Source organism: Salvelinus alpinus, chromosome 19 (genome assembly GCF_045679555.1).
Source record: "Salvelinus alpinus chromosome 19, SLU_Salpinus.1, whole genome shotgun sequence".
NCBI lineage: Eukaryota > Metazoa > Chordata > Actinopteri > Salmoniformes > Salmonidae > Salvelinus > Salvelinus alpinus.
This window is the reverse complement of record NC_092104.1, coordinates 43,415,930-43,439,834: the sequence shown is the minus strand read 5'-3', so window position 1 is coordinate 43,439,834 and position 23,905 is coordinate 43,415,930. Positions and strand designations below refer to the sequence as shown.

The 23,905-nt window shown below is 44.2% G+C and overlaps 1 protein-coding gene across 3 annotated transcripts in view; it reads right to left on the bottom strand.

Annotated features, from left to right (window-relative positions):
- Window positions 1–10,754: 10,754 nt before the first annotated feature.
- mfsd3 (major facilitator superfamily domain containing 3) overlaps window positions 10,755–23,905 on the bottom strand; it is a 35,449-nt gene continuing 22,298 nt past the window's right edge. For all 3 annotated transcript variants that reach the window (XM_071353665.1, XM_071353664.1, XM_071353666.1), the window contains exons 4-6: window positions 21,146–21,246; window positions 19,420–19,529; window positions 10,755–12,199 (exon numbers count right to left, since the gene is read on the bottom strand). In XM_071353665.1, the coding sequence (XP_071209766.1) occupies window positions 11,996–12,199; window positions 19,420–19,529; window positions 21,146–21,246 (415 nt within the window). In that variant the 3' untranslated portion in view covers window positions 10,755–11,995. The remainder of the gene's footprint in view (window positions 12,200–19,419; window positions 19,530–21,145; window positions 21,247–23,905) is intronic.

Genomic DNA, 23,905 nt, shown 5'->3' with positions numbered 1-23,905 from the left:
TGCTTGGGCCAAGAAACACGAGCAATGGACATTATTTGACCGGTGGAAATCTGTCCTTTGGTCTGATAAATCCAAATGTGAGATTCTTGGTTCCAACCACGGTGTCTTTGTGAGACGCAGAGTAGGTGAACGGATTACCTCCGCATGCGTGGTTCCCACCGTGAAACATGGAGGAGGAGGTGTGATGGTGTGAGGGTGCTTTGCTGGTGACAATGTCAGTGATTTATTTAGAATTCAAGGCACGTTTAACCAGCATGGCTACCACAGCATTCTGCAGCGATACGCCATCCCATCTGGTTTGCACTTAGTGGGACTATCATTTGTTTTTCAACAAGCTGTGTAAGGGCTACACCTCCAGGCTGTGTCAGGGCTATTTGACCAATAAGGAGAGTGATGGAGTGCTGCATCAGATGACCTAGCCTCTACAATCACCCGACCTCAAGCCAATTGAGATGGTTTTGGATGAGTTGGACCGCAGAGTGAAGGAAAAGCAGCCAACAAAGGCTAGAGCCAGGGATTTAACCCAACCCATGTCTCCGCACTACCACTTAACCAGACTCCATCACGATAAAGAAGCTAGTTTTTTCCATCACAGAGAGATTGCTAGCACTCAAAGTCACCGGATTAATATCATTTGGAGTGGGAGACATTAAGCTTTGTTAAACATCGTTAATGTTACTGTACGACATCCCTGCCAAACTCAGGCCTGACGCGTGAGACTCAGGGAGGGAGTCGCGTTGGACACGGAGAGGCGATGGGAGAGACGAGGCTGTCGCTTCAGCTGTTTGTCTGTCCCTTGTGAGGGAGAAGGGCGAGACTGGGTGCCCCTAACGAGCAGGTCCCTGAAAGGCCGCCGATTACCCTAATTAAGCAGTGTCTGATTCAGTTTACTTAGCCCACACTGACACACCCACTGCACATCACATCAACCCCCCCCAACATAGATACACACACTCACTCCAAAACAAACTGACGCCCCAACCCCGCACCTTCACACATATACATACACATTCCCCCACAGACACACACCCTAGTTCCATTGCAACCCCCCACCCTCTAATAGATACAGAACATACACTTGCCCCCTCACCCCCGCCGCCTCCCTAAAGCTCACACAGACACGCCCAACCCTGTTACTCCTCCCATGAAGCAACCCAACTCATTAGAGGTATTGATTTAATGCACCAGGCCTGTCGTTTTGTCTGAAGGACATCGTCACACACATAGCCTATACAGTAACCGTGAGGACACACACATACACACACACACACACAGCGTGGTCCTCTAGTCCGTTCTGTCGTCTGGCTGTCACAACCCATGGCTGGGCCTGCTGCTCAGTCAGACAAGCCCTCTCTGGGCAGATCAAGTTTAGCCAGATTAGAGAACCCACGTCCAGCTGTCTACATCAGCAAAACACTGCCTCTGTGATCTTTTAACCCGATACGACCCTTTCTCTCTCTTTCTCTCTGTCTCCCTCTCTTTCTCTCTCTGTCATCACATCCGGTCTTTATTTGTCTTTATTTACCATAAGAATGTAATTTGGTGCTGGATGTTTGTCGACTGCTGTCAGAGAGGATTTTGCTGCTGAATTAGATGAAGTCAAGGGACTCCCAGAGATCAGTAGGTTTTTCTGTGCGCGGCTTGTAAGCCTTTTTTCCTCTTTGAAAAAGCATTGAAGAACACATAACGTGTAAAGAGTAAAGAGAGAGATTGATGATCTGAACCTATTTCCCTGTTATGGTAAATAACAAAGTTTATGCATCTGTGTGTGTGTTTATGCATGTACCTGAGCATGTTTGTGTCAGTATGTGTGTGTTGGTGTATGCCTCATGCTTGCCTATAATAAAACGTTTTTCCCAACCCGCAAACTGTAAATGTACCATAAATATCTAATTATCTCTGCTTGTTTCTGTTTACATAAGACCACTTCCCCTTTGGAGCCAAAATTAAAGAAGATTTTACAGGTTACTATCCTCAGGGACTGCCGAATGGGAATGAGCCTCCTGTCAAAAGGCAAAAAGGCTGCCGTCTGCGCTGGTGAATGAAACAGGTCCCCCCTGTCAGGGAAGTGTGTGATGGCTGAGGGCTATTCTAGTAAATGGAGCGAATCCCCCTTGCTTAAACCTTTGTCACAGTACCCCTCCTCCATAGAGTTCTAATGGCACAACAAGCGCTCTGAAGGGGGATTAGAGGTGCTTATAGTACATGGGCGCTCAATAGACCTCCACTTTGCACCCCCCCCCACCCCCTGTCGTTATCTGCCTGTATGTATAGCAGGTGAAGAGATGGGGGAGGAGGGAAGCTTATAGGCCCCACGCTCCCTCCTCAGAGAGGAAGAGAGTGACAGAGTGCAGAGCGACAGGTCTGTGTAGGTTGAGGCCATTGAAAAGACGACAACATGAAAAAAAAACAGTCCTATGTAAGGCAGCATATTCATTTGTCTGCTGGAACTGTATTTTGGTCGTTTGTTTTCTCTCTTACTGTGTTGTTATTTACCTCACATGACTAGTAGGCCTATCCAAGATGACACAACTTACTTTTCATTAGGCAGAACACGGCACACACACACACACACACACACAAGCCTCCCGGGCTTTCTCAGAAAGAATGTTTTGATTTTCAGCCTGAAGTGAGAGGGAGGGAATGTGGTGAGAGAAGCAGAGGAGGGAAGGAGAGAAAAAAAGGTATGAACGAGTGGTCTGCACCCTCCAGTTCTGATGAGAGAGAGACCTCCCACTGCGGGCGCCAGATTGGCAGAATATTCCCTGCAGAGGGGAGTGCCTCTACGGAGAGACACTCCTGCCACGGTTACCATTGTTGTGACTAATGTATGGATCTATATCTCCTTGTCCTGACACATTTAGTCACACTTATATACAGTGCATGCGGAAAGTATTCAGACCCCTTCCCCTTTTCCACATTTTGTTACATTACAGCCTTATTCTAAAATAGATTTTTTTTTAAACTCCTCAATCTACACACAATACCCCATAAAGACACTCCAGAGTTCCTCTGTGGAGATGGGGGAACCTTGCAGAAGGACAACCATCTCTGCAGCACTCCACCAATCAGGCCTTTATGGTGGAGTGGCCAGACGGAAACCACTCCTCAGTAAAAGGCACATGACAGCCCGCTTGGAGTTTGCCAAAAGGCACCTAAATGACTCTCAGACCATGAGAAACATGACATCATGGTCTCCAGGTCACCCTGAGTCCGCACACACATACAGTACTTCAGATAGAGAACGGCATCATGGCCTCCACGTCATTGACTTCCTCAAGTCATTACCATCTCCTGCTAAGAGTTATTAAATAGTCCCCCGCCATCCCAGCTGAGCCTCCTTGACATAACCTTACCCAAGCCTGTCGCATAAATAATAAAGAAATGAAACGACAATGCAATCCAAAGCGGAGTAACTCCTTTTAATATAAAGGACATGGATCGGCACCGACGTGGATGTCCTAACAACTTTCGTAGTTCCTAATGGGAAATCTAAAGATAGAATGTTCCCATTGGGAAAGTTTTTCCTTTATTAATCAGAAGAATACATCTCAGCTTGGGAATAGTAAACACTTGGGAAGGAGGAAGAGGATGATGGTGAGGATGATGAGGAAGAGGAGTAAAACAAAGCGGGAGACAGAGTACAGGATATAGTAGTACAGTAGCTATAGCGTGTGGAAGATATCAGATCTAGAGAGGTATCCATGTCTCTTATTATTCTACAAACAAACATAAAGTCATCACCGGGGGAGGAAACACTCCAACACCTGATGCTCCGGCTCGTCCCTTACCTCCCAGCTTAGGTTACCCAGCAGGCCATTCTGCTGTCCGCGAGACAATAGCCGCGCAAAAAAGACGACACCTCTTCCCCCTCTGGGTGTTCCGAGGCGACAAAAAAGAAGAAACAACACCATTGTTTGCGGAGATTAAAACATGTCGCAGTCTCTACCTCCCTGTTCTTTCCCCGGTGGTAACTGGATCTGGCGATAGATGAAAACAGTCAGTGAACTCTCTCTCTCTCTTTCTGTTCATGCTTTTTTTTTTTTTATGAATGTGATTTTTTTTATTTGTCCTGTTTACTTTTGTTTTGGGGTGTTATTGTGTCCGTGTGTCTCGCGACGGTACGCTTAGCGGCTTAGTGCCTTAGTAGCTTGGCTCAGGCTGAATGGGGTAGCCTGTCCTTTCCCTGCACGTCTATGTAATACAGGTATAAGGTTGGTGTTATGACCACCTCTGTGTCCCATCTCGATTGTTACTGTGTGAAATGAAATAGCTTCAAGTTATAAAAGAATCACGGGTGTCCCTTCCTTGTGAACCTACACTGGGAAACCGTATGTGGACGATATCATGCTGTGGGGATATTTTTCAGCTGCAGGGACTGGGAGACTAGTCAGGTTTGAGGGAAAGATGAATGCAGCAAAGTACAGAGATATCCTTGATGAATACCTGCTCCAGAGAGCTCAGGACCTCAGACTGGGTTGAAGGTTCACCTTCCAACAGGACAATGATCCTAAGCACACAGCCAAAACAACACAGGACTGGCTTCAGGACAAGTCTCAGAATATCCTTGAGTGGGCCAGCCAGAGCCTGGACTTGAATATCTCATATCTCTATAGAGACCTGAGTATATCTGTGCTGCGACACTCCCCATCCAACCTGACAGAGCTTGAGAGGATCTGCAGAGAAGAATGGGAGAAACTCCCCAAATACAGGTGTGCCAAACTTGTAGCGTCATAACCAAGAAGACTCGAGGTTGTAATCGCTGCCAAAGGTGCTTCAACAAAGTACTGAGTAAAGGGTCTAAATACTTATGTAAATATGATATTTAAGTTCTAAAAATGTCTTTGCTTTGTCAATTTAAGCAATTTTAGAATAAGGCTGTAATGTAACAAAATGTGGAAAAACGGAAGGTGTCTGAATACTTTCTGAATGCACTGTATATACTAAAAGCATAACAACTGGTTATAAAGTGGCAGAATTGTCCATAAATCAGCCCATCTCTATTTCACATCAGTTTCTTCTGGGTCCAGTTGCCCTGACTGTTGTCTCCTACAGAATCTAGATTTACAGATTCAGGCCTAGATTCAATCAGATCAAGCGTTAACCTTCGATAGCCGACTCCCACAGAGCTGATGTTTTGGCGATGTTGGAGGTATTACTGAGTTGGAGCTGTCAAATTGGTGAGCAACTATTCTTGACCATTGTCACGAAGCCACACTTGCGTAAGAAGTTCATAAAAAGAAAGTGTAGGCTATATAGAAATAATGATGCTCAAATTGAAAATGATTGAATAAATGAATGAGGATTTCTATCAGCCTAATCGAGGTGTAGATTAAGTCTCACATTCCAGTCTTCGAACTTGAAAAGCAAGGCTGCATGGGATTTCTCTTAGGGCTCTATTCAGTCTGTAACGCTGAAGAGTTCCAGATTCCGTTACAGAACATTTAAAGGTCATTTCTGATTGAGCCGACATATGCAGCGGTTACCGGAAATGCAGTCTACGCCAAAGCGGGAACATTGCCTTTAAATTTCAATCACACTGTAAACATGAACTTTCGCGATGCGGATTGAATAGGAACCTTAATGCAACTCCGTGTAGCCAATGGCATTGTACTCTTTAGGTATAATTCCAGGAGCCGCTTGTGGATTTGACAGCTCTAACCCAGTTCCCACCCGACATTGCCAAAACAACCGCTATGCGGATGTCGGCTAAAGAGGATCTGATTGAATAGAGCCCCTAAAAACACAGAGACAGGACTGTCACAGTTGTGACTTATTTTCATGTTTAACCTAACTAACAGTCCTATTGGTTAATTTTTGTCTTCTAGGCAGCCGCCCACAGGAAGTGAATGTAGTCCGGAGGCATGGTGGAACCCAGGTTGTGGTGGCGATCCTCTGCTCAGACGTTGCATGCATCAACTAACGGTTGCGTGCCATGTCATCGACAGTGCCGTCGGATTGATAACATATGATGTGCATAAATACCTATCCAGGCGTTGTAAGATCTGGCATGTGTCAGCAATGCTTTGGCACAGGAAGGCATCCTTTTTCTGAGCATGCAGCGGCTTCGTTTGGTGAGAGCAAATGGCGTTTGTGCTAAATGGAGATCTTGAAAAAATGGGCTGCACCACTTCCTGTGCCAAGTTTTGTTTTGTTTGTATGTTTGTCATTTTAACTATGATGGTTTTTAAAGTTACAAATGTAACCACCATAAATCCATGCCCTATTAAAATATGTTGTTTGTTGAAACAGTTTTCTTCCTCTGCTTCACTAAGCCATCTCAATCCAGATCCAAAACAAGTTGTCACTTTTCCACCTCGTGACAGGACCGCCACAAACTTGAGGTACAGCATACAGAAAATGTGAGCACACCAGGGCAGATGATGGCCAATTAGGCTTGACCGCTGCAACCACTGGTTATATTTGTTTCCCATTCATCATGAACAAGATCACGGCTACTGTACACATCATTACAATGAGTGGGGGCTCGAGGTGCCTGGATAAACCTTTTATATCCCTCAAATTCAAATCTGGACCTCGGCAGACCTGGGACACCAGGTGGGTGCAATTAATTATCAGGTAGAATAGAAAACCAGTACTCCGGACCTCATATGGTAAAATGGGTGGCAGGTATCATAGCGGTTAGAGAGTTGGACCAATAACAGGAAGGTCTCTAGTCCAAATCCCTGAGCTGATTAGGTGAAAAATCTGTTGATGTGCCCTTGAGGAAAGCACTTAACCCTAATTGCTCCAGGGTTGCCGTTGATAATGGCTGGCAGTGACCCCATTCTCAGAGGGAGTTGGGATATGCAATAAACAATATTTGTATTTTATTTTAGCTTAATTTAACTAGGCAAGTCAGTTAAGAACAAATTCTATTTCCAATGACGGCGTAGGAACAGTGGGTTAACTGCCATGTTCAGGGACAGAACAACATATTTTTACCTTGTTAGCTCAGGGATTCGATCTAGCAACCTTTCGGTTACTAGTCCAATGCTCTAAACACTAGGCTACCTTCCACCCCACAATTCCAATTCACACGTGTATAAAACACACTTGTGAAATAGTAAAAATATAAGCACCCAACAAATCATGATATGACTTAAATACCACTGCTTTATATAATACATTTTATGGACCTTAGAAAGCTAGAAAAGTTTCACATTTACCTTTTAAGGTGTATTCATTTGAAAAATAATAATTATACTGAAATTAAGAGGGACCTGGACAAAACAATGTCTTCATAGTGAGTAACAGGATGTGTTACACTATAGTGTTACCACACTATTACCAAGTTATTATCGTGCTGTAACGTAAAGTGCTACCATTTTAAGAATGCAGAATGCCACCGTGGCTGTTACCTTATCTTGGCGAACAATCACTGCACTCCTATGCGCTAATCAGTAGAACCCATGCACTCAGGAAACCTTGACTGTGTATAGAGCTGAGACAGCAGATACTGTGACTGTGAGAACCAGAATCACAATGGCTGATCGGGATGTATAGGGTTGGAGCCTGCCTTGCAGAACAGAGGCAGGAGCCACAGCAGGGCTCAGTTTCTCATTAGCTAAGGCCTGAGGAGTAACCCTAGCCGTGGTGATGGATAAATACTGTAGCAGCAGTGGTGTCTTCCCTTCCCTCTGAGTTGGCTCTCTTACCATGTGGATGACAGTGCATACAGTATGCAGCACAGATCACATGACTGTAGCACCGATCTCAACATGATGTACATTCCGTTACTAGCCTCTCCAGCTAGGGTGATATCTCTTCTGGTGAGAGACAAGTGGTCCATGGAGGTCATCGAAGACAGGCCTTTCAGAATTGGTAGCATCACAGGATGGTCTAGTCCTACTGTTCACTGTTCACCCTCATTTTGGTAGCGCAGGCCTAGCTAGTGCTTTCTTCTTATTATATCTGACCATGTTCCATTTCAACTCTGCTACTTTACTGGAGGAATTTAAAGAGAGTGATGCACAAAGTAAACAGCAGTATCGGTCAGACTTCCGCAACAACTAAGGGATGGATTCAATCGGTATCGCAGAAGTATTGCGGAAGATCCGGGTTATACCTGGATTGAAAAATAAAGGCAATGTTCCTGCGTTCCATGGAGACTGCATTCACGGTAAATGCTGCATGTCAGCTCAATGGGAAATGACCTTTGCATTTGAATGCATTTCCGAGATACGGATTGAATCCAGACCTAAGAGCACAAAACTAAACTTCTTAGCTTTTGTTGACTTGCAGTTATCACGTTGCAGCAGAGGTGAACCTGTGCACAAGCACAAATACTCTGTGTGAGTCAGTGGAGGCTGGTGTGAGGAGCTATAGCAGGACAGGCTCATTGTAATGGCTGGAATGGAATAAATGGAACCGAGTCAAACATGTGGTTTGACTCCGTTCCATGAATTCCATTCCAGCCACTACAATGAGCCCATCCTCCTATAGCTCCTCCCACCAGCCTTCACTAGTGTGGGTGCATCGTCTTGCATCGCGCTCATCTGCAATATCTTCGGTTCATCCTGATGATTGTAGCAACATCATAACGCTGAGTTTCAGTTTAATCTTCAATTCACAAATTGGAATTTACCCATATTGGTTTCAATGAGTTGAAATCAGATTGTACAGACCCCGGTATCTGTCCAGTGTGTAGTAAGAACAGCTGAACATATGCATTCAAGTAGAGTCCTAAATTCCATAGTCATTCCACTTGAATAGTAGTAACTTTCAAAAAATTATCTGTACTCCCTACCAACATAATCAGTAAACTGTTTTTAGAGGCTGACTCTAATCTGCATGAATATCCCATTGAGACAAAATATAGCAGTGTGTCGGCGATAGCACCATATCTTCAAGTGTGCGTTTGTGTGTGACTCGTGATTCCACCAACGCACTTACGAAGCGATACAAAAGGGAGACATGCTTGGTCTATGGGGATGTGTTCAGTACTGGGAGCTAGTACATATAGTGAAGTACTACTGTAAAAAGTGATGGAAGCTGGTCTATAGGGACAAATCCAATAAAGAGGGGCCTATAGAGTCCTTTCTGATGGGTGGAGATGTGACAAGCTGCCAGCTCATATGCTGTTGTGGTTGAGTCACTTCACTGTGGGTCGCGGGCCCCTCTCGCCCCCATCCCTGGCCTCACCCCACTCGCTCACAGCCTCGTTTGAGCCATTAGGGCCATGGCAGAAGACGCCCCATGTTTCAACCCACTGCTCCACTCGCCAAAACCCCCACCCGCCTCTTCCCTCTGCTACTCCATCCCTTCACCCCCTCTGCGTCTTATAGACAACCTGTCATGACACGTTGGCTGAGGGTTAACTGCACCACGCCACGGTGTTTAGGGTGTGTTGTGAAAAGCCCTCTCTGACAATGTCATGATTACATGTCTGTCCATCAGCCAGCGCGGTAGCAGCTCCACAACTCTACGAAGACACACCGGGAAATTGAATGGGTTAGCTGCATTTGCATGAGTGATTGAACTGAAGTGATTCATCAGGAAACTCAGTCTCACATTGATAAAGCTCAAGGCAGACGAATGAATAAGCGTCTGAGTTATGTCTTTGTGTTGTGCATTTTTGATGTATCTGTTTCAATTTCAATACTTCCCAGAGAATCTAATATTTGATCGTGTTATGCCATGCCCTTTTAACTGGCAAGGAAACAACATTTCTTGGCTGGTAGGACTGTTTAGTCTGGACTTTCTGCCTGCTTACCTACAGTGCAGAGGCAGACAACTGTTGGGTTTCCCCATATCTGGTAAATAACACCTGTAGGAAATACAAGGATTACAACTGGTTTGAAACAGCCAAATTAGGCATTGTAATGCTCCAACAGTGTTGTAATCCTGCAGGAAACCTGAACACTGCGCGTGTAGTGATACCATCGCTCAATGTTGAGTTTGAATTTAAAAAGGTATTTTGTTTAGATGGTCATTCGCTTAGTTCTTGTTCTCAACACCTGTGTTTTCATTCTCCGACAGCGAGAGCCAAACATAATCAATGTGGGTTGAGAATGTCTATACCACCTGTGCTTTCTGAGAAATATCAATGCTGTAGCTAGAATGTGATGAGTGTGTTTCATGAAACAAGGGGAGTGGTATAGGAGAGTGGTACAGGTTGACTTGGCTGAGGATTCACCCTTAGGGCAGATGTGCTAATGGGAGACGATGGGGTCTCTCTCTCTCGAACACACACACACCAGAGCTATGGTTATCAGGAGGGCCCAGATGTAATGAGATCGTGATCCAAAGTGATATAGGGTGGATATATGGGAGGCGTGTGTGAGGAATTCATAATTGTGTCCCAAGATTTGGCATGGTGAAATGGCTAGCCTAAACCCCATTCAGTCACTGGATATAAATGGGTATGATATACCGGTGTTACGTTGATATTAAAGCTAGACTCAGCGAGACGACGTTGCATGCATGAAGTAACAGTGTCAATTTCCGCAATAACTAAGAATGTTGAAGCGGAGCTCAACTTCACAGCTGTTTTGGGCCCATAGGTACGTACTAGCAGCGTGAAGCACACCCATGCACAGAGACTGTGTGAGAGCAAAGTCTTGCATGGTGTTCATCTAAACGGCATGGTCTACCTTTAATGTTATGCTTCTATCTTTACAGTTTACAGGTATTTACTTTGATCTCTTTTTAGACTGATGCCAAAGTAATGGTATTAAAAATGGGTAAGTTCAGGGAGAAGATTTTTTACAGGATATGACATTACTACAGTAACAAGCACACATACACGGCGGAACAGAGATTTGGGTAGCAGCTTTATTTTTGTGCCAGTCTCTCAGCACGTGTCAGAGACGGGGGGTGTGCTTTGCAACAAATGCTTTACATTAGAGTGGGCTTGGCTGCATTGGTCACAGTGACCCCGCTATTCATGCCAATTCATAACATGGCTGCTCTGGTTCTATGTTCCCATGGCTGTCCCTATCTGAAACTGCCTAGGTCCTGTGTCACCTCCCTGACCTGTCATCCCTGTGACTACCGGTTATATTATCATTCAGCCATCACAATGAGAGATATGGTCATCAAAAGACAGATGGTATTCGATCAGTGTGAGGCATTGGCTGAGTATTTGTGTTGCTTTCCCAGTAGATGCCTCTCGCCAGTCCAATGAACCGTTCGTGCACAAAAAGCAGGCACCACAATCTAAGTTGCTTCAGCTGGTGTATGTTTGAAGCCCACTAAAAAGTGATTCGATAAGGTGCGTGTTATTTTTAAGAACTTTACACATAACAGAAACAAGTAATAACAGCAGGTAGTTGAAAAACTAGCAGCAGTAGTCTATGTAACATAAAAAATAAGTATTTTTCCCCCTCCAGAATCCATAAAAAATACCTGAATCCATAAAAAAAAAATATTCATCCAATCCTTGATAACTTGCCAACATGCATTATGTAAGGCTATAGTTTCCTAATTGCGCTAACTAACCTAGACTAGATGACGCTGTGTAATGGTTTAAGCTAGCTATCTCTAATCAAAATCGTACTCGAGCTAGCAAATGTTGTACTATACAGCTCACTAGGCTCTTCTGCATGTCTTACAGAGGTAGTAGGGATTCGTAAACGTCGCCACAGAACTAGTGCAATGGCAAACTGATAAGACATATAGAACCTTCCTCGCTGGCTCATCCCTGGCTAAGTATTACTGCTGGCTTAAGTTTTATTGCTGGCTTGGCATATATGAAAATGGCTCAGATGGTATGTCCTCCAAAAAATCTGGAAAAACCTGGAAAAATCTCCAACCCCACACCCACCTTGTTAAACGACTCAACTGATCATCGACACCTTGAATAGCTTGATCAGACATGTTAGCACTGGGCAATTAAAAACTGCATGCACACTGTATTACTCTCAAAGAAAGGGGGTTGGGGACCACTGAGTGAGAGGGATTGTGTTGGCAAAGATCATTGCTGGTTTGGATGGGGGGGGGGGGTGCTAAAGCAGGTACATAAGGGATGGTTGAGCTGTTGGGGAAGAGCTGATCACTTGGGCTGTTCTTTGAGCTGTTCCCTGAGGGCCCCGGTATCCGTGGCCCTCCAGACGTGGAGGGCTGTACCGGCCGAGAGAACCAGGAAGAGGAGGAAGGCGGTGGGGTAACCCACCCAGTCCACCAGACCACCCGCCAGGGCACTGAACATCAGCTTCCCCAGTACCTCCAGAGTGGACAAGAAACTGTAGTGGGTGGCCTGTAGGGAGAAGAGGAGAGGGGAGAGAGGAGAGGGTTAAGTAGGGGCGAGGGCAGAGAGAGAAAAAATAACTGGACTCGGGTGACATTTCTGTCTCGGGTATGTGGTCATCTACTTGTCTTTTAACTGGATTTCACAACAAAAATCAGTGGGGAGACAAACTCCCACAAAAAAGGAGGAGGGACAGGAGGCAGAGAAAAGGAAGGAAATACTACAGAAGAAGAAAGGAACCAAAAGAAGAATTGAAGAGGGAGCCGGAATGATAAAGCATGAGATTTTTGTCTCCAATGTGTGGATGGAGGCCAGCTGGTGAGGGGTATCTGGGTCCAGGCCTGCAGGCTCTTAGAGGGAGAGAGGAGAGGAGAAAGAGAGAGAAAGAGCAAGAGAGCGAGACCAGACCAACACAGATTACCTAACATCCCAGACTCTACCTCTCAGGCCCACAGCAAGACAACATAACTAACGCAGATTCGTGGGTCTCCACCCTCTACCGACACCTACACGCGGCGCAACCCTATTCCATACACTCATGTGTTTACGCCAACAGACATACAGACTTCAAGTGTGCCAATGTTGGTATTTGGAACCATTAATATTAGTATTTTCAAAAAGCGTAAAAAAAGAATTTTAACCACTTTAAAATTGGACATACAGCAACAATTGCAAAGCTTACTACATTAAATGACACATTTTAAAAGCCCATTTCATAGAGAATGTCACAAACTGGACTATCTTTAGCAATTTACTTGGAAGAGATGGTGATTGGGTCTAAATAGCTGTATGGTATTTGGTAGTCTAGCGGTTAAGAGCGTTGGGCCAGTAACCAAAAGGTCGATGGTTCGAATCCCCAGCCGACTAGGTGAAAAATCTGTTGATCTGCCCTTGAGCAAGGCACTTAACCCTAATTACTCCTGTAAGTCACTCTGGATAAGAATGTGTACTACAATGTAAATTCTGTGTAAATTCTCCCAAAAGTCAGACTCTTTTTGCACACAAAGACAATTTTCTACAGATACATCTGCATTCACCACATTTAGTGTGGTTATCCTTAGATATATTCTCCGGAATTGTTGATATGTTGTCAATTTTCTATTCTCGATAACATTTTCTTTGGAAAAATGCACTTCAGCATTAAACAGATCGAAAGATTAAAAAAGTATTTATGGACAGGTCCGGTCCTGGAGTGTCTTAACAGAATGAAACAAAAATATTTAGGCATACTTCATCCAGTGTACAGAAAAAAGAATTTGAGCGAAATACAAATAGGTGCATATTTAAATGAGACATGGCCTCATTTGCATATCTTTAAAAAATATTTCAGAAAAAAATGGTAATACAAAAAAGTATTGGTGTTTCTACATTCAACTGGTAAAAGTTGATTGTGATATCATTAAGGGTAAACAAGTACCCTACGAGTGTGGTGCCTGGCCTTAACCCACCTCCGCAAATGAAACTATGTAAACTACTAACCACTTAACAAAATTGATTTATTTCAGCACAAAACACTAAAGCATCCGCTGTGGCATGCATAGTTATCAGTACAGTGCTGGCTACGCCTAAATCCACATGATCAAAGTGAAAGGAACCTAACTCAATAAGAGGCGTAGGTTGCCGTGGAAATTTACATTTACATTTAAGTCATTTAGCAGACGCTCTTATCCAGAGCGACTTACAAATTGGTGCATTCACCTTATGATATCCAGTGGAACAACCACTTTACAATAGTGCATCTAACTCTTTTAAGGGGGGGGGGGGGGGGGGGTTAGAAGGATTACTTTATCCTATCCTAGGTATTCCTTAAAGAGGTGGGGTTTCAGGTGTCTCCGGAAGGTGGTGATTGACTCCGCTGACCTGGCGTCGTGAGGGAGTTTGTTCCACCATTGGGGTGCCAGAGCAGCGAACAGTTTTGACTGGGCTGAGCGGGAACTGTACTTCCTCAGAGGTAGGGAGGCGAGCAGGCCAGAGGTGGATGAACGCAGTGCCCTTGTTTGGGTGTAGGGCCTGATCAGAGCCTGAAGGTACGGAGGTGCCGTTCCCCTCACAGCTCCGTAGGCAAGCACCATGGTCTTGTAGCGGATGCGAGCTTCAACTGGAAGCCAGTGGAGAGAGCGGAAGAGCGGGGTGACGTGAGAGAACTTGGGAAAGTTGAACACCAGACGGGCTGCGGCGTTCTGGATGAGTTGTAGGGGTTTAATGGCACAGGCAGGGAGCCCAGCCAACAGCGAGTTGCAGTAATCCAGACGGGAGATGACAAGTGCCTGGATTAGGACCTGCGCCGCTTCCTGCGTGAGGCAGGGTCGTACTCTGCGAATGTTGTAGAGCATGAACCTACAGGAACGGGTCACCGCCTTGATGTTAGTTGAGAACGACAGGGTGTTGTCCAGGATCACGCCAAGGTTCTTAGCACTCTGGGAGGAGGACACAATGGAGTTGTCAACCGTGATGGCGAGATCATGGAACGGGCAAATCATTGTTGAATGATTACGGTGAGCAGATGACTTAGATTATTAAAACTTTGTGCGGTGAAAAGGCCTTCGTTCGTTGTGCCTTTGACGCCGTGTAATATAGCTCCTGTGTGGCTATGAGTAACTTAGCCAGTTACCTGACTCGGACAAATGTCACTGGTGGCAAAATGGGCAAGCTGTAAAGGAGACATTTCCCAGGCATCTTTGCTGGGTCTCAGTAGAGTCCAGTGCTGGGTTGAACCGGGTTCACACAGCCGGAGCGCCTGTAGACCCGAGTTAAGTGAAGTGCTTTTATTCGAGCGAACTTGTTTAAGGGATTCCGTTTCTCTCTCCTGGGCCCTCGACAAGCACTCATGGTATCAGCTTTCTGTCACTGGATATGACCTTAAAATAACAGGCAGCTATATGTGTCATGAGAACATTTCAAATTAACCCCGGAGGTTATCGTCTGTCTTTATCATCAAGGATTTGTGATGAGCTTTGTTTCATTAGGTTTTTCTTCCTTAATTGCCCAGGCACAGCCTTGTATCCTCCTTGGTGTAGCTTTCCTTGTCGTCGACTCCTTGGTAGAACCGAGGCAACTCATCACCTTCAGAATTGATTGAGTGATGTTTGAGAGGCTGCAAACGGATCACCTCCAGGCAGCGATGGCCCAGTTTGAGTGGGACAAAAAAAGTTATGTCAAAGAAGAGGGGGAGAGAGAGAGAGATGAAAAAGGAGAGAATGAGAAAGAGAGAAAAAGGGAGAGAGGGAGTGAAAAAGAAAAGGGCTTGTCAGTCCCAGATGACGGGTGGGTGTTGTTGCTTTGAGAAGGGCTACCTGTCCTGCCTGTTGACACCACAGGATATGACCTAACTCCATAGAATGAGCACTTTAAAAAGAGAACAGTTGGGAAAGCAGAGAGGGAACAGAACAGAGCAGGTTAGCCTGGTCTCTTTGTTGTGTTTGTTCACAGCCAGGAGTTTCTGTTTCGTTGGCTTACATAACAGACCACCCCTGTGGCCGCGACGGGGTCCGGAGAATCACGTCTTCTTAGGTAGAAGCCTCTCCTCCAAGCTGAGGTAAATGGCTGAGAGCTACACTGTGTAAATGTGTGCATGACCTTCAAAATGTGGGGAACCAACAAAAATGTAAACAATGGAGCAAATGCATCCCTATGACATTTTCACATTCCATGAGAGCATCTTTAAGTATTAAAACATGTTTTCAAGCTGAATATAATTTGTTTCTCACACCTAGGACCTGATTTGGCCATGGGAAATGATGTTCTAGGTGTTACTTTTCTTTACATCTGAACGGTGTAGCCGGGAACAAACGCGTTACATTAATTTCTGGAACTAGGTATCTTTTATGTATTTTCTTAAGATTCCACCTACGCCTCTGTGAAAATGTCGCCTTTCATCTAACCAGCTTCGGCAAGGATTAAATCATGAATATTCTATTGTTGTCCAACACCAAACTTGTCCTTGTCGTTATGAAAAAGTATAAACACAAAAACGACAGTCTAAGTCTGCATGACATCGCAGCAGCCTGGTCCAAATAGCATAGCTACCTGCTCCATCTTTGCACCCCACAAAAAAACCTTCAGTTTAAAAATGTCAATCTACCAAGCAAGGCAACTAAAAATAGGCAGAGCAAACCTGTTTTGGTGATTTCTGGTACACTATATGACCAAAAGCATGCAGACACCTGCTTGTCGAACATCTCATTCCAAAATCATGGGCATTAATATGGAGTTGGTCCCCCCTTTGCTGCTATAACTGCCTCCACTCTTCTGGGAAGGCATTCTACTAGATGTTGAAACACTGCTGCGGGGACTTGCTTCTATTCAGCCACAAAAACATTATGCCTGGTTCGCAGTCGGCGTTCCAATTCATCCGAAAGGTGTTCGATGGGGTGGAGGTCAGGGCTCTGTGCAGGCCAGTCAAGTTCTTCCACACCAACCTCGACCAACCATTTCTGTATGAACCTTGCACATGGGAGTATTGTCATGCTGAAACAAGAAAGGGCCTTCCCCAAACTGTTGCCACAAAGTTGGAAGCACAGAATCTTATAGAATGTCATTGTATGCTGTAGCGTTAAGATTTCCCTTCACTGGAACCAAGGGGCCTAGCCCGAACCATGAAAAGCAGTCCCAGAGCATTATTCCTCCTCCACCAAACTTTACAGTTGGCACTATGCATTGGGGCAGATCGTGTTCTGTGGCATCCGCCAAACCCAGATTAGTCCGTCAGACTGCCAGATGGTGAAGCGTGATTCATCACTCAAGAGAACGCGTTTCCACTGCTCCAGAGTCCAATGGCGGCGAGCTTTACACCACTCCAACGTTGCTCGGCATTGCGCATGGTGATCTTAGGCTTGTTTGCTGCTGCTCGGCCATGGAAACCCATTTCATGAAGCTTCTGCTGAACAGTTCTTGCGCGGACGTTGCTTCTCGAGACAGTTTGGAACTCTGTAGTGAGTGTTGCAACCGAGGACAGACGATTGATACACTCCGCATTTTTCAGCACTCGGTGGTCCCGTTCTGTGAGCTTGTGTGGCATATCACTTGCTCCTAGATGTTTCCACTTCACAATAACAGCACTTACATTTGACCGGGGCAACTCTGGCAGGGCAGAAATTTGACAAACTGACCTGTTGGAAAGGTAGCATCCTATTACGGTGCCACATTGAAAGTCACTGTGCTCTTCAGTAAGGCCATTCTAATGCCAATGTTTGTCTATGGAGATTGCATGGCGGTGTGCTCAATTTTATACACCTGTCAGCAACGGGTGTGGCTGAAATAGCTGAATCCACTAATTTGAAGGGACGTCCACATACTTTTGTATATATAGTGTATTTCAAAAAAACATTTTTGGACTCATTCAGCAGTTTTGACCTCTACCTACAATACCATTGGAAATTGCTGTTGAAAGTTAAATTTATATTCCTAAAACTTCAGTTGAAAATGATGAAGTTGCTGCTTCCTGTTCATAAGACATATTGATAATATAAAAACAGTTTTAATGTGTCCAAATTAATAAGCTATTAATAAACAATGATGATTCCGTGAAGCTGCCATCAAGGAAAGGGGAACAAATCTCTTTTTCTTAGTTCAACAAACTTCAACAAATCAGGACCCGCCATAGGATATCACCAGTGACAACGGTTGGCTGCTATTTAAGTGAGAGTTTGACTGTCAAGTCCGCTTATTGGTGTGTGGCCAGCGACTTTTAAAGAGAGATCGTCCCAAACTACACGTACCATTTGTGAAAGAAAAGGAAAGAAAAGTCCTGAGACCCCCAGGGAATACGACAAAAATCAGCTTTACGAAACCCAAGATATTGGTCTGTTTTAAGCTACTGATCTTGTGTCATAGTGCTGACTATAAACTTTTATACTAACATTACCAATCTGAGGTAAAAAGGATGTGGTTAAGATGTCAGCTTGTGTAATGTAGTAACACATACTGTCCACATGGAAAGTAGCGTCATTTACATTAATTAGACATGGCAAAATATTTCAATATCTTAATTTAAGATGATCGTAAATTAAGCAAATTCTAATTTTTTCAATGATCAAATATTTCTCACTAGTTTAACCATTTAGAGAGAAAAGAAACAGTCACAACTAAACCAAGTGCTCTAGACTAGAGCAGCCATAGGATCTGTGCAGCAGCCAGAACTTTTAACGTTCCTACTACATTTTAAGCCATTTTCTATTTAGACAATGTTTTGGTTCGGATTAAATGGATTACATTGAGATTTTGTGCCACTGATCTACACACAATACCGGACAATGTCAAAGTGTTCACAAATATATAAAAAAAAAAAGCTGAAATGTCTTGGGTCAAGAAGTATTCAAACCCTTTGTTATGGCAAGCCTAAATACATTCAGGAGAAAATTACATTGCATTCGGAAAGCATTCAGACCAGTTGACTTTTTCCACATTTTGTTACGTTACAGCCTTATTCTAAAATGGATGACATTTTTTTCCGCCCTTATGAATATACACACAATACTCCATAATGACAAAGCAAAAACGGGTTAAGACATTTTTGTAAATGTACAACTGAAATATCACATTTACCTAAATATTCAGACCCTTTACTCAGTACTTTGTTGAAGCACCTTTGGCAGTGATTAGTGCCTCGAGTCTTCTTGGGTATGACGCTACAAGCGTGGCACATCTGTATTTGTGGAGTTTCTCCCATTCTTCTCTGCAGATCCTCTCAAGCTCTGTCAGGTTGAATGGGGAGCGTCGCTGCACAGCTATTTTCAAGTCTCTCCAGAGATGTTTGATCGCGTTCAAGTCCAGGCTTTGGCTGGGCCACTCAAGAACATTCAGAGACTTGTCCCAAAGCCAATCCTGCATTGTCTTGGTTCGGTGTTTAGGGTTGTTGTCCTGTTGGAAGGTTAACCTTCGCCCCAGTATGAGATCCTGAGCGCTCTGGAGCAGGTTTTCCTAGATCTGTGCCATGACACAATCCTGTCTCAGAGAATTCCTTCGACCTCATGGCTTGGTTTTTGCTCTGGCATGCACTGTCAACTGTGGGGCCTTATATAGGCAGGTAGGTGTCTTTCGAAATCATGTCCAATCAATTGAACTGACCACAGGTAGACTCCAATCAAGTTGTAGAAACATCAATGATGTTCAATGGAAACAGTCTCAAAGCAAAGGGTCTGAATACTTTTTAAAATAAGGTATCTGTTTTACATTTTTTCTGAAGGCACTGTAGGCACTGGATTGACAGGTGTGTAGAGAGTGGCTCTTACCTGTACACTCTCCTCCGCTCTCTGTGTGCAGTGCATCATGGTCGTGAAGGTGAGCGTGGTGATGAGGCCGCCCAGGAAGTGCTGAACGCTCAAACTCAACACAGCCATAACTGAGGGGCACAAACACAGCCTGAGAAACAGCCTTGACACGTCTCAATATCAACACAATTGCACAATGTTGCGAGACATTACGGCACGTCCAGTTCTACATTAGTGCTATTTAAATCTCCCTTTTCGCTCAGAAATTCCTACTGGATGGATGGTGTGAGGAGAGCTCTGTGGCACAACGTGCATCAGAGGAGACTGATCTGTTGCTGAACAAAGGTAGAAGTGGGGGGTGGGGGGCGCGTCTCCTCGCATTCCCCCGATCAAGTCGTTCCCTCTCAGGAGAAGAGAGCAGAACACAGGCAACACAGAGCATCTCTCAGCTCCCACTGACGGTGAATTATTCACCGGAGATGTCGAGTTTTGCTGAATAAGACTTCTCCATTTCATAAGATTCAGAGAGCGAGACACTAACTCAGCTCATCAGAGTGAGAGAAGGGGGCACTCATGTAATATTAAGAATTTTGCGGCAAAACATTGTCACATTTTTTAATCTTTGACATCACAAGAGGGAGGCCTCCACTTCCAGAGGTTTCCAGAGTGAACAGCTCAACAAAGGTTCAAACAGGTCACACAGAGAGCTTCTGTTCTTCGTTCAGCTTTCCTTCATTTGCATGAGATTAAAACGGAGAGCAAAGGGGGGGGGGATCTGAGATTTGTAGATCTACAAAGATATTCTAGTGTATCCTAGCAGTGAATCCCTTTCATTCTTTTTTGACAACAATAATTATTTGAACCCTTGGCTGGGGAGCACGCATGGCTTATGGGCTAATGCAAAATACTGAATGGACTTTGGGACGGCAGGTTGCCTAGTGGTTAGAGCGTTGGGCCAGTAACCGAAAGGTTGCTAGATCGAATCCCCGAACTGACAAGGTAAAAATCTGTTGTTCTGCCCCTGAACAAGGCAGTTATATCACTGTTCCCCGATAGTCCGGCATTGTAAATAAGAATTTGTTCTTAACTGACTTGCCTAGTTAAATAAAGGTTAAATAAAAAACATATATAAAAAATTTAGTATCATATGTGCGTGTTTTATGTATAGACCTAAATGTGGATGGCCACACATGACACAACGTGTTATTTGTTTTGCCATGGGGACAGGGCATGTGGGGTTAGAGGATGCAACCTGGACGTCCATGAATCGGCATATGCCAACGTGAGTAGATTACCTTGTAAACAACGGTCGGACATCTTGGACGCAGTCCCGTATACCTCAGTGCCGCATTTGTGGACGCATGCTATGGGTATCCGGTAAAGTCCATCCCTTGCAGCTTGCATGTACAAAAGCGGATCGATCTTTGGGTCTAATATCTAATATGTATATTCTGTGGGTCTAATATTCATAGCTACCTGTATGAGTCAGTGAGGTTACATCGAGGTGCCTGCCTTCATTCATCAGTCCCACAGTCACCTGCTCCCACATCGTAAAAGGAAAAAAAGATATCGAGCTACGGATGGACAAATAGATGTGGCTAGAGGGGGACTGGGGACGTGCGTGTAAGTCGAGATCAGTGGCTAAGGAAAGGCTGGTTAGAGTCAATGATGTACTGTATGCCCATGGTTAGTGGGTGAACTGATGCCTATGCTGCCTAGTCAAGAGTGCGGTCGGGTCTTCTCTCACCTTTCATGAGTGGGGAGGGTTCCAGCACAGTCAGGAGGGAGCTCTGGAACACCATGCTGACCGTCCGCATTACAAACACCCGCCTCATCAGAGAGCCAATACTGTGGAGACACACAAAGACAAACAACCAGTCACACTCTTAGAAATAAAAAGGTTCCAAAAGGGTTATTTGGATGTCCTCAAAGGGGAAACCTTTTTGTTTCCTGGTAAAAAACATTTTTGGCTCCATGTGTGGAAAGGGTTGTACATGGAACCCAAAACGGTTCTACTTGGAACCAACAAGTGGTCTCCTATAGGGACAGCTGGAGAACCCTTTTAGGCACAAAATTGTGCTAAGAGTAGACAAATGCAATTTGACACACACACACACACACACACACACACACACACACACACACACACACACACACACACACACACACACACACACACACACACACACACACACACACACACACACACACACACACACACACACACACACACACACACACACACACACAGACACAGATAAAAAATACTGTGGAGTATGTGCATGCTAACAAAAACAAACACGGTATTTCCCCTCTACAGTAGCTCACACAAGTGAGTGCATGCACACACACGACGTGTTGCCAGACGCTAATCGATTCCCTGATAGTCTAAGAGCTTTGTCTCCCGGTGGGCATGGCTCATGTGGTAATCAATAACCTAAGGACCTCCCCAGCGTGGAAGTGAATTAATGACCATCAGGACACTCACCCTCTTAGAGCAGTGTGCGTTGTGTGTGTGTGTGTGTCACCTAGGGATTACCACTGTGGCAATCATTCTCCAAAAGGTCCCTGTCAATCAGACGAACCTGGCCCGTGTCACTGTCTGATATCTGAAATCTATACAACCCATCTGACATTGACCTTACCACAGCTTAGTTTGAACTCAGGCTAATGTGAGCATACAGTTGGGTTCATAAGCATTCACCCCCCTTGGATTCCTTCACATTTTATTGTGTTACAAAGTGGGATTAAAATGGATTTAATTGTAATTTTTTTGTCAACGATCTACAAAAATACAATGTAATTATCATGTCTTAAAAATGTATGTAAAATGAAACACTAATATACCTTCATTAGATAAGTATTCACACCCCTGCGTCAATACAAGTTAGAATCACCTTTGGCAGTGATTACGGCGGAGTCTTCTTGGGTAAGTCTCTAAGAACTATAAGAACTCTAAGAATATTAGCCTATTATTCTTTTCAAAATTCTTCAAGCTCTGTCAAGGTGTTGGGTGTCATGGCTAGAAAGTCACTTTCACGTCAAGGCATAGATCTTCAAGCAGATTTACGTCAAAACTGTAACTTTGCCACTCAGGAACATTCATTGTGTTATAGGTTATTGTCCTGCTGAAAGGTGTATTCCTCTACCAATGTCTGATTAAAAGCAGGTTTTCCTTGAGGATTTTGCCTGTGCTTAGCTCCATCTCGTTTATTTTTGTCTAGCATATCCATACCATGATGCAGCCACCACCATGCTTGAAAATAAGGAGGCGGTTACACAGTGATGTGTCACGTTTGGATTTGCCCCAAACATAATGCGTCACATTTATTCCTTTGCTGTGTTCTCCTGCCTTATAACTTTAGTTCCTTGTTGGATACACGATTCCTGTTTTGGAATATTTTTTATTCTGTATATTTATATTGTTATTTTCGTGTAATTATTGTAAAGTAACTACAATGTTGTTGATCCAGGTCTCCCATCACAGCTATTGAACTCTGTTACGGTTTTAAAATCACCACTGGCCTCATAGCGACATCCCTGAGTAGTTTCCTTCCTGTCCTGCAGCTCAGTTCAGAAGGACGACTGTATCTTTGTTGTGTGTGGGTGGTTTAACACATAATCTACAGCATAATTATTAACTTGACCATGCTTAAAGAGCTATTCAAAGTCTGATTTGTTATTGTTACCCATCTACCAATCACTATCCTTCTTCATGAGGCTTTCGATATGCTCCCTGGTCTTTGTAGTTGAATCTGTGCTTGAAATTCAATACTTGACTGATGGACCTTACAGATGCTGTATGTATGGGGGACAGAGGAAGGGGTAGTCATTCAAAAATCATGTCAATCCCTGTTATTTCACACAAAGTGAGTCTATGTAACTTATGTGATTTGTTAGGCAAAATGTTACTCCTGAACTAGTTTAGGCTTGCCTAAACAAAGGGTGTGAATAATTATACTATATTTTAGTTTATTTTTATTAATTTTTATTATTTTGTAAACGTTTGTAGAATATTCTTTTCACTTTGACATTATGGAGTATTTTGTGTAGATCAATGAAGGAAAAAAAAGCACAATTAAATCAATTTCTATACCACTTCGTAATGCAACAACATTTTTTTTTTTTTTTTAAAGGGACGGATCTACAAACTATCCAAAAATGGTATATCAAATAGAATCTGTCTCCTTCTGTCCATTCTATCAGTCTGTAAGCCTACAGGACCTACAGGGTCCTTCCAACCTGAAAACCAATCTGCTATCATTCACATGCTAAAGACATTCTTTCCCTTCGTTCATTATTCCCTCCCTTCTCAATGACACTCTTTGAAATCTGTCTCTCTGGGGAGTTGCCGTAGTGATGGGGCGAGAGAGGAGAACCTGCCTCGCTACTGACACCTCACACTGGCTAGGCCCCGATACCATACAGGCTCTCAGGTTGCCGATGGCGATCTGTGTAAGGGGGTCAGTCTCTGGCCACTCAAGCGTTTCTGATGGGGCCCAGGATA